Below are 11,601 nucleotides of genomic sequence, written 5' to 3'. Positions count from 1 at the left end.
AGGTGTTTGCAGGGACAGTTTAACATTTCACAGGTCACTGTTTCTGCCTTAATATTTCGTAGGGGTGGAATAATTTTGACAGTGTGATACAGTAGGTTTGCAATGCAAAGAGAAGCAACTTAAAATCAACTTTTTGTGCATTTATAGTTTGGTTGCAATGACAAAGACTAAACTGAGCACTGCATTGTAGAAAATTGAAGGAGATAAACTTAAATCACTTAAAAACTACTTTGTGAAATTAGGCCACAGCTAAAACCACTAAGCTATTTAAAGGAATGTTTTGACACTTTGAGAAGAATGCTCATTTGCTTTCTTACTGAGTGTGAGATAAGATCAGTACTGTGCAAATGGGCAAATGGCCAAAAAGTGTGAAAGCGCTTTGAGTGTGCTGCAATGCATAGAAAAGTACTATAGAAGTATACGACCATTTACCATTTACTGGTCTGGCATACTGTATGTATAGTAAAGCTGTAAACAGTATACAAGCAGTAAAACACCTCAGAATCTCACCAATTAGATCTGTGCACAAACAGATATGTTAAAAAGATGCCTTATCATTTTAAGAGGAGCTATATGCTGGATTAAGATGTGTTTTTAGTGTATGTTTGAGCTCTGGATGCTGGTTTCTAATGCTATGCTAAGCTAATGTCCTCCTGGCTCTAGTTTAATATTTCACACACAGACATGAGAGTGGTACCAATCTTCTCATCAAACTCTCGGTAAGAAAGTAAACAAGTGGTTTTTCCAAAATGTCTAAACTTCTCTTTTAACTGGAATGATTTAAATGATTCGTGACAAATCATTCCACCCCTACGTATTCAGTAGAGAATCTGTGTGTAATATTGTCCATGGTGCTGGCTGGGCCCTCAACAGTGTGACAGCATCTCATCATCACATCAACACACAAAATAGTAAACAAGTAAACAAAAACAATAACAGAACATACAACAGTTCATTAATACATACTGCCAATGTTAAACTACTACAGGTAAAAACATTTTCACTGTCAGAATGTGAAACGTGTGTGTGTGTGTGTGTGTGTGTGTGTATCCTCCTATATTCTTTGTACCATGCTGTACTTTGTGCGCGCATGTAATCTGGTTAGCTGGCATGCTAATCACTTATTGCATGGCTTTTCATTTTAGCCCTGAGTTCCATTCCACTTGCTTGCTCCCTTCTAAACCTCCTTGCCTCCTTTCCTAACAGAGAAGAAAGGCAGAAGGAGAAACTAACAAACTAGGGTTAGGGTTAGGGGGAGCAGCATTGTGGGTTGAAACTTAGCCTTTAACTGCTGTAGGATGCAACTCAATACCTCATCATTTCCTCTCCTCTCCTATTTTTCATCTCCTTTTTTGTGGGAGAAAAAAACTGAAAAGGGAGGAGAAGGAAAGGGAGTAGGAAGGAGGAGTCTTTAGCACTGAGGAGAGGAGAGGAAAGATGAAGAGAGAAGTGAGGAAAGGGAAAGACTAACATTGAGACTTGTCCTCCAGCAGATAGTGGGTCTTTCTGTCAAGCTGTGGGAGGAGAGGGACTAGTGATGGGGGACTGCGTTGACTGACAGAGGGAGGAACCGGCTGAACCAATGGGAGCGACGTTAAAAAATAGAAATAGACAAAGAGGAAGGAGGAAGGGGTGAGCTGAGCTATTGAGTCTAATGACAGAACCTCCCAGAAAGCCACAAAATGACCCACTATCCACTTTACCACACTAAGACAGAGCTGTGTACAGATACATGATATCTGTGTGTGAGTGAGTCTGCTGTGTGTAACTATGATCCAGTCAAACATGTTCATCAGCCTAATCTGGGAGAAAGGAGCTCAATAGTCTCATCTCCTCTTTTGCTCTCCTTTAATGTCCTGTCCTCCTTCCCTCCCCATCTAAACACCTTCCAACTGAAAGAGAACAAGAGCAAGGACAGAGGGAGGAAAGGAGAAGGAGGAGGAGAAAGTGTGAGAGGAGTTCTGACTAGTGAACAGTGCTGTTTGGAGCCAGAGCCTTATATAAGTCCAGTCAGAGCCATGCATAGACAGAGTTCTCGCCACCACTGGGCGTTTTAACATTACAGTCTGTCTGTCTGTCTGTCTGTCTGTCTGTCTCTCTCTGGCTTCTATAGGTGGAGAGTCGCCATTTCCGGGTCATGTGACCTCTTGCTGCTGTCCCATTGGTTGAGTGGCCTAGTGGGCGTGGCCTAGTGGGTCTCTTTGAGGGCTTTGAGGAGGGGGGGTTCTGGGTAATGATATGATCCTAGAGAGAGGACAACAACAACAACATCAACAAAAACAACTAAACAAAACAACAACAACAACAACAACAACAACAACCAATCAGGTGCTAGGTGGGTGGAGCATGCAGCAAGACAGTGTGGAGGTGTGATCTAACCTAGCATAGAAATGAAGGATCAAGAGTGGGCAACAGCTCAGCAGCAGACAGTTACTGTGCTTCAGTTGTGAAACAGGTGAGCTGTACATAAAGGTGAAGACAAGTCAGCATGTTTAGCAAAGATCACAGTGAACGGACTGTGCATGCATTCTTATTGTTCAGACATACAGTAGGTATCTATTGAAAATATGACACTGGGCTCTAGGAAACTATGCCAGGAAAAGGTAAATGACTGAAAAATCTGTTTCAAAAGTGACAATAATTTTTCAGCCAATGCCCCAATGCTTTTAACAAATAATTGACCCATTTTTGTTTAAGGAAATTCCTTAAAATTAGCAAAACTGCTTTGACTTCTTTGTCACTATTTCTTTGACGTTTCATTTTATTTGTGACTGTTCTACAATTAACACCAGTAGTGGTTGACTGTTAACGGGTTTTTCAATGGCTGATATATATAATGCCATTATAATGTTGATTTTCCGGCTTTTTGCACCAGAAAAAAATATAATTTAACAAATGAGACAGAACTTTGCAGAACCTAGATGCATGTTTATTTTACACTAACAAACTATAAAAATATTTAACTAATTTCAATTATTGGAACAAATTTGCAGGTAAGACTTAATATAGCTGAAATCATTGTCACAATATTAATAAGAAATGCTTAGATCACAATATTGAATTTAAAAAATATTTGTATTATTCTCCAATACACATGAGACTTTTATTTTGTAAAACAAGATAACAGGATATGATCATATATTAAAGTCTATGGTGGATCATGCTGAAGGAACACATGCAGGAAGAATAGAAACACTTTTACACTAACGCTGCACATACACACACGCAGGCATGCACATGCACACCATACAAACACATGCAAACACCAACCAGAGGTGGTGCATGACTGGGAGGTTATCAAAGAGGCCCAAAGGAGTGTCAGGGTGAGAGGTCAAAGGTAAATGCAACCAAGGGTCAAAGACTGACAGAGGGACAGCATCTCCACACCTGGCTCTGGGATGTGTGTGTGGCACAGTGTAGTGTGACTGTTGCATTGAGAGTATGTTAATATGCTCATTTTATTATATTGTGCATGTGTTCTGTGATGCACGTTAGGTTACGTGTGTGTGTCTGTGTGTACTCACACTGTGTGCTCGGGTCCGTATCCGTAGTCAGTTTAACGTAGTTGCTGGGAAACAGACCCTCCCTCCCGTTGAGCTCTCCTTTCCACCAATCACAGTCATCCTTGTTGAGGACTGTGATCACCTGACCTTTCTGGAAGGCCAACTCATCATCATTCTGGGCCACATAGTCGTACATTCCGATCACCTGACATAGAGCTTCAGGGCCAGAGACAGAGGTGACGGACAGGAAGTCAGTATTTTCAGCTCTATGGTAACAAGCCTTTTCATTTATTAAAATGAACTTATGAAAAAATGTGTAAACTGTTCAGTTTTATTTTAATCTTTTCTTTCCTAATGTGCAGGTTCCTTTTTGTGTTTTCGAGCCCTGACTCTTAAACTACACACCTGAGACTTCCTCAGAAGTTCACGTTTTACAACTTTACATCCCAGACATCCTCCACTCTAAACGGACCCAGCTCACTGTGCCTGCCCCCACCTGTCAGTGGATCACCAGCTTTCTGACAGACAGGAAGCAGCAGGTGAGGCTGGGGAAAAATCACATCCAGCATCCGGACTATCAGGACAGGCGCCTCCCAGACATGAGCGCTCTCCCGGCTTCTGTTTTCCCTCTACACTAATGACTGCACCTTGGAGGACCCTGCCATTAAAGTCTGCAGATGACAAAACGGTCATCGGTCTCATCCAAGGCGGTGATGAGTCGGCCTAGATACGGGAGGTTGAACGCTGGCCCTGTGGTGTGGTCGCAAAAACGTGGCGCTGAACATGGTCAAAATACTGGAGATGAACAGTGCAATACCTCCATATATATATCTATCTGAAAAACTGTGTATATATATTTCTATATTTAAAAGTACTTTATTTTTATTTGCCTAATGCACATTCCTTTTTCTTGTTTGCACACTTTTTCTCTTCCTGTTCTTTCAGTCTTATCTTGCTTACTTATCTACTTTGTTTCCTTACAGAAGACCATTGTAGATACACACTGAGAACCACTGTACCAGAGTCAAATTCCTCGTGTGTTCAATACAATTGGCCAATAAAGCTGATTCTGATTTGTACTCCACTGTGTGTGTACCTGTGTTGGCAGGTGCCAGTTTAGGGGGCGTGGGCTCAGTGGGTGTTGTCTTGCTGGTGCTGGGACTGAGCAGCTTTACATAATTGGCCGGAAACCAACCTATCTGGCGCTTTTTCCCCCTGGCCTGAAGCAACCAGAACACAGTTATTAGTCATGAATCACAACAAGCATCTGCCTGTCCTTGTATTATAAGATAAACTTGATAAAAGAGCCTCATAGGAATACACTGTAAACTAATTATAAGTAAATATGATTTATAATCTCTACCCACTGGACATTTTTTTTGCATATTTTGGAAAATGTGCAGTGTACCTGGAGTTCACCCTCCCACCAGCCCCCTGGGTTCTTTTTCCTGATGAGGATGAGCTGTCCTGGAGCTAAAGTCAGCTGCTCTGCTCCTGTAGCAGTGTAGGGGGCGATGACCTGGGCAATCTCTAAAGGGGAAAGGGACAAGAAGAAGAAGCAGAAGATATGGTTAATTCTGCCCCTACATATCCTGAAAACCTGAGGCCTTATTTATCTAAGCATGCTGGACAAAAGAAAAATGGAACATGGTGAGACCGTCAGCGCTGTGAACGAGAATCCTCATGCGCTCTCTGTGGTGCAGCAGAGTTCACATGAAATGAAGTTGTGCTTTATTGTATAGCTGCTAAAAGCCACACTAACAATTGAAAATCTGTTCGGACTAGCTACTGTTTGACACTTCCACAGTGTTGTGTTTAACGTTGCAGACAGTACAGGGAAAACAGTGACAGGTGATTCACTTTATAAATGCAATTAATACATTATGGATTTTTTTTTAATTAGCTTTTTAACAGTTTCACTTTTTACCCGTTTATGCAAACTGATCAGATTGAAATGATACTGACAGATGAAAAGTTGCCTGCAGCAGCTGTAACTGAGCAGGATTACAGAATTAAATAAGGCTCACCTGGTTTCTTTCCCAGGCTGCCCGTCTTCCCTGCTGGTCCCAGTGACTACAAACAGAATAAGATTAACAATCATCACAAATTTTTCTCTCAATGTGTGCAAATCCCACCTCCCATTCAAATGAGCTCTCACCTCTGATGCTGAGTCGCGTGGTTTGACGTAATTCGACGGGAAGACTCCAGTCTTGCTTCCTACCAGGCCCGTCCACCAATCCCCTTCTTTCCTGGTCACCATGACAATATCTCCTTGCTGAAAACTGAGGTCCCCTTGTTCACTGCTCTCATAAGTGTACATGGCCACATACTCTGCAGAGACGCATATGGACAGAGTCAGTGACAATTCACCTGGCTTTATAGCAAATGTTCATGTGCATACATATTTGTTCATGTTACCTTCTCCAGAATCTGAGGGTTTTGTTGGGGAAGGGGAGGGTCGTTTTCCATTGGGTGGGCTGTCTGATACTGCAGACTCACTAGAGGAGACAAGGAGGACACAGAACCTTCTGTAAACAGCCCATACACCAAAAGTTTTATAATGTGAGACAGTTGACAATGTGAAACCACAGTGGAAATATCCCAGCCCTGAAGAACTTGAGACTGAAGTACCTAATTTGATATGACAGTTTAACCTACCTAGTGTTTTTGCTGCGTGCTGTGGTGCCAGCGGAGGCTGTCATGGTGGCAGAGATGAGCTTGACATAACTTTTGGGGAACCAGCCTCTCTGTCCAGTCTGTAGTTCACCTAACCACCACATGTCCTGTTGCTCTAGCACTGTAATTATCTATATTAATAACAACAGTAACACCATTAGTTCTACTCAGTTAAGCAAATTATACCACTCAGAAAAAATTAGCTTTCACAGTTTTACCTCATTTTTGTTGAAGTTGAGGTGGTTGTCCTTTTTGGCTCTCCAGGGATACAATGCCTGAGCCTGAAGACCCTCGACCTTCTCCCCCTGACAAAAAGACATTTTCTTTAACATCTCCCTCCTCTGCACATCACCTGTCGTCACCATTCAGTGTCGGCCACTCAAACACCAATAAAGATAACTTGGAGGATAGCATTTTTATGGAAACTGCGCAGTTTGACTGTCACACAGATTAGGTTATTTTTGTTATTCTTGTACACATGCATCTTAAATTTCAGTTAAACCAGACCTCAGTGGTGTTCACACTGGAGCCATGTCACTTGCAAACATGAATGCGAATCAGCAACACAAAAAGATCGGACTTGAGCATTAGGGCCTGTAATGGTGAGCGTAGCCTTAGTTGGAATGTTCATGTATAAACAAAAATAAAAACGTGGGCACTGAGTTTTCTACTTGACTGTGGGGCGACTGTGGTTCAGTGGGTAGAGCAGTCGTCTCCCAACCAGAGGGTCGGAGGTTTGAGTCTCGGTGCCTGCAGTCCATGTGTCGAAGTGTCCTTGGGCAAGACACTGAACCCCCAACTTGCCCCCGATGGTTAGAGCCATCGGTTGAGTTGGTGCCGCAGATGGCTGCCTCGGTTCTGTACCGGAAACAAATTCTTTGTGTGTAACATACTGATTATCCTTATCCTTGACTCAGATCTGGGGCCCAGTTTGAGAAACCTATATCCCATTTTGTTCTGGGACTAAAGGGCAATGCACACTGGAGGTGGTGCAGCGGGGTGTGTCATGCGATGCGCATCGCATGACTCCCATAACACACACCGGGAGAAGCACGAATTCAGGGCGGAGCTACCAAAATTGATGACTACTCAAGTATTTTTTGCACTGTATCCTGATGCTGTGACAGTTCACCACCGATGTGTGGGCTTACATTGAAAATAATGGTTGCAGGTGTTTTGATGTGCATTGCCTTTAATAGTTGCACAGTGTCATTATATTCTTACCTGTCCCAGTACAGGTGAAGGAGAGGAGCCTGTTGTCATAGTAGCAGGTGTAAATGCGGAGCGTTGCCGTAACTGTGCTGAAGGAACACTGAGTGAAGGATTCTGACTGGTTGAAGAGGTCGGCCATGCATCCCATCCCTCGCTATCTGATTGGTTGGCAGTATTTGAGGGCCAACTGAAAATAGACACAGACAACAGCGCATATATTAGGAGTCATGTAGAAAGTGTTTCTGAGAGCCAGTAATAGTCCACTGGGAAAACATTCATTTAAATATTAAGCAGTGACAGTTTACAGTATATTTAGTCCTTCAATGTTAGTGAAGACAAATTAAATCTGGCTCTTATGTCCATCCATCCATTTTCTATACCGCTTAGTCCAAAACGGGGTCACGGAGCCAATCCCAACCAGCTGCGGGCGAGAGGCGGGGTACACCCTGGACAGGTCACCAGTCCATCGCAGGGCTAACACGCAGACTAACAACCACTCACACACACAATCACTCCTACGGGCAATTTAGAGACACCAATCAACCTAAGCTGCATGTCTTTGGACAGTGGGAGGAAGCCGGAGCATCCGGAGAGAACCCACGCAAGCACGGGGAGAACACGCAAACTCCGCACAGAAGGGCCCTGGGTCGGCCGGGAACCGTCTCGCTGTGAAGCAACAGTGCTAACCACCGCGACACTGTGCTGCCCCCCACTGTAACATTTAACATAAATAGATTTTGATCATCTTTCCGAGGAGTTAGTGCCTGGTGATGCAGCCCCCCCCCCAGTTTTTTTTATTTTGCTTTTTTGCACTTGTAATTATCAAACAGATGTACAAGTAATTTATTATTATTTACTCACTTGGTGCTAAAGTCAGCCCAGTTACTGTTGGCGGAGGACGCGTGTCCAGGGGCTGGGGGAGGCGTGGTAATTGGCTGCTGGGCTGATGTGGGTGCAGTTGAGGCTGTGGAATGCAGGCTGATTGGCGCCTCGCTGTCAGGTATCCGTTCTGCATAATTCGCTGGAAACCAACCAGAACCCCCCCTGAGTTCTCCTCCCAGCCAACCGGGCTCACCTGTTTGGGACTCGTCCACCTATCAGAACAGGGGGCAGGATTAAAATAAAGTTCAACTATACAAGCACACAGTACAAAATGTATGGAGATGTCTGCATGTTCAGATTAATGGGGTGTTTCTCAAGTCACTTATATGCTTCCTCATTTCCCTCACTGGTGTCTTTTCCTAGCATTTTAATCCCACCCACATAAGATGTGAAGCGAAGATCAAGTAACAATCATACAAGAGACATGAGAAACTCTCATGGTACAGCAGAGCAGTGGTGTAAACAGCAACAACAACAACAATTATGGGAATTACCGTTCTTATGTTGATATTTGGTTCCAGGGCCGTCTTGTTTCATGCCAACAAGGCTCTTGTAATGAACAAAGACCTTTTCAACTGCCTATCTAATTCAATAATTGTACTTCGATAACTTGAGAATCATCAAAAATCCAGATTTATTGCAAGCACTTGCTGTATAGTGGACTACTGAAGGATCTAACTAAAATCACATCTGGATGAACCTGGTCTTACTCCATCACTGTTGAAATAGAAGTTTGACAACAACACACTGATAAGTCTGCAAACAAATGTGTTGTAAAATAGGGCCGATTTAAATTTAGTGTGTTTTAAATCTAAACCTGCCAAGTGTAGGGACTGACTATGCCTAAAAAACCTGCTGGACAGCCTTGTCTTAGTTATGTGTTTTGTTTATTTATGGTAATAAAAAGCTGATTATATGAATTTTATGAAAGGAAGCATTTATTTATTCTGAGCAGTCTGACTCTGAATTTTTGCATTTTTTTGACCCACAGTTAAGCACATTCATAACTTTTCACATTAACCATGAAAACAAAACAAACATAAGCCATTCACCCACTAGCAAATGAATGAACATGGAAATGACATGAGATGAAACAATGACAGTAAAAGTGCTGGCTTGTGATTGGTGGAAACACAACACCGGGCGGGGGGAAAGAACTTACCCATTCCCCCTTCACCTTCAGTTTGCACAGCAGAGGAGAGAGGAAACCGTTAATAATACACACACACACACACACCCACCCAGACACACTTTTCAGTGAGGGCAGAGACACACATACACACACAGGGGGCTTTAAAACACACACACACATACAGTATAAATACAAAGGAGGCATTAAAATATCTGTTCACACATGTATACCCATGTATTACTGTATGTATTATGGAAGCCATTTAGGAAATACAGGCCAACCAATCTAAGGTAAACTCATTCTATACAATATACCATTTGTTAAACTGTCATGGTGGCCACTATAGACTCTCATATGACCCAAGTCTGCAGCATCATTGTCCTGTGTTTCCTTCTTTTTGTACAAAGGCAGATGGCTGAAGGATTCAAGTGTATGGATTTAAACTCAGCGTATATACTACTGTACATACCATGATTATATCTCCAGGAGTGATACTGATCTCATCATGGCTGCGAGCATCGAATGGATAGAGAGCCCTGTAGTAGACCACCTTCACTGGCTGCTGCGGCTGGTCAAAGCCACTGGATGATGCCTTCTGGTCAAACAAACTGGATCCCGTAGTCTTCTCCACTGTAGAGAAACAGAGATATTTGAACAGGGTTTCTGTAGGGTTCATTGAGTTAAATTTAGATTTAAAAATGTTTTAAATAGCACAGAAAATTGGCAGAATATAAAAATAACTATAATAACCAAGCACAAATAACAGCAAACCAATCACTGCTTTGGGGGTCTCATATTGTCATCTCATGCTTGCATACACTCTAACAACCACAACACACCTGCTGAAGCCCAGGGGTCTGCTGGCTGGCTGAACAGCTTGTTCAGTTTGTCCTGCATGTCCTTCTTGCCTATCCCTTCGTCTCCCTTCCCTTCTACTGATCCTGCTCCCTTCCTGACTTCTTCTTCTTCCTCCATGCCCCTCCTCTTCCTCTCCTCCTCTTCCTGAGTCACCCTGTTTAGCCAGGCATGGGGTGCAGAGACAGAGGGTGGGCTAGGGGCTTTAGGGGCAGAGCTTCCTGCTTCATCCCTCCAGGCCACACCCTCCTCTGGCGACAACCTGTGGGATGAGAGGGACATTTTAAAGTATACACAAATCACTTTTCATTCTATTATAAAAATAAATAAATAAATACAATTCAAGACCTCTAATTATTTCATTCTTACATGCTCTCCTGCAGCTCAGCAGACTTTCTCTCACTTGAGGTGTATATGTGTGAGTGTGCATCTCCCTCCAGCTCCTTCTGTTTCTGTCTCTGCTTCCGGCTGTGGATCTCCCGCAGCTCCTGCAAGGCATCATGGGATACAGGAAGGAAGAACAGTGAGGAGGAAGTGGGATCAGAAGGGTTGGTTGCTACGGGTTACCATCGACAACAACAAGAACAACAACAACAGCAGCAACAGCAAATACATATCAGTCAGGTGATCAAGGCAAGCTCCGTCCCTTTGGCTGTGTCAGAGGTGACAAGATGTCCCTGCTGGTAGCTATGGCAACTGTTTAAATGTTAAGTCTTTGTAGGCATGGGTGGTGAACAGCTCATTGGTTCTGAAGTCAAAATGTGACTCATTTCTGATGCTTTGCATTAGGTGACACTAACATCCTCCACATCTGTCCTGAAGCGCACTGACCAGCACGAGTTCAACAGTCGACAGAAAGAGAGACTATTTCTGTCTGCTCTGTACTAATGACACCTCCATGTCCGCCCTGGAAGAGAGATACACTATTAGATTCTCCTCCTGCAGTTTCCTCCCTCGTCATTCTTATCTCATCAAGATCAAGTTTCTTAATGTAGTCATTGTTGTTTGCTGCACAAATTGCAAAGCCCTTTGTTGCAAATTTGTGATTTAGGCTATATCATACAATTGCCTTGACTTAACAGCAAACTTGCTAGAAACAGTCCTTTGTGTTGATGAGCCGATTTCCCATGTATTTACTGGTTGGCTCTGATTTCAGCGAGCAAAAAAGTACACAAAAGTATACTACTGCCCCACTGGCAGATACTGTATGTCATCATGAGTCTGTGATTGCAACTAAAACATTTTACACATCCTGCTTCACTGCCACCCAATATAGAACTGGCAGTAGTTAGCTAAGACAATTGCTAGCTGCGGTATGAATGGACTTGTTTTTGTTTAGAT

At 43.1% G+C, this 11,601-nt stretch overlaps 1 protein-coding gene across 1 annotated transcript in view; it reads right to left on the bottom strand.

Annotated features, from left to right (window-relative positions):
- itsn1 (intersectin 1 (SH3 domain protein)) overlaps positions 1-11,601 on the bottom strand; it is a 46,126-nt gene that overhangs the window by 15,765 nt on the left and 18,760 nt on the right. The window contains exons 18-31 of the mRNA XM_020606655.1: positions 10,630-10,748; positions 10,245-10,522; positions 9,875-10,035; positions 9,436-9,450; positions 8,253-8,485; positions 7,404-7,578; positions 6,398-6,484; positions 6,162-6,310; positions 5,922-6,001; positions 5,662-5,834; positions 5,531-5,576; positions 4,912-5,033; positions 4,600-4,723; positions 3,525-3,719 (exon numbers count right to left, since the gene is read on the bottom strand). Of these exons, the coding sequence (XP_020462311.1) occupies positions 3,525-3,719; positions 4,600-4,723; positions 4,912-5,033; positions 5,531-5,576; positions 5,662-5,834; positions 5,922-6,001; positions 6,162-6,310; positions 6,398-6,484; positions 7,404-7,578; positions 8,253-8,485; positions 9,436-9,450; positions 9,875-10,035; positions 10,245-10,522; positions 10,630-10,748 (1,957 nt within the window). The remainder of the gene's footprint in view (positions 1-3,524; positions 3,720-4,599; positions 4,724-4,911; positions 5,034-5,530; positions 5,577-5,661; positions 5,835-5,921; positions 6,002-6,161; positions 6,311-6,397; positions 6,485-7,403; positions 7,579-8,252; positions 8,486-9,435; positions 9,451-9,874; positions 10,036-10,244; positions 10,523-10,629; positions 10,749-11,601) is intronic.

The sequence above is a fragment of the Monopterus albus genome, unplaced genomic scaffold, assembly GCF_001952655.1.
Source record: "Monopterus albus unplaced genomic scaffold, M_albus_1.0 scaffold80.1, whole genome shotgun sequence".
Taxonomy (NCBI): domain Eukaryota; kingdom Metazoa; phylum Chordata; class Actinopteri; order Synbranchiformes; family Synbranchidae; genus Monopterus; species Monopterus albus.
Note: the sequence above shows the minus strand (reverse complement) of the source record. Positions and strands in the feature narration are given on the sequence as shown.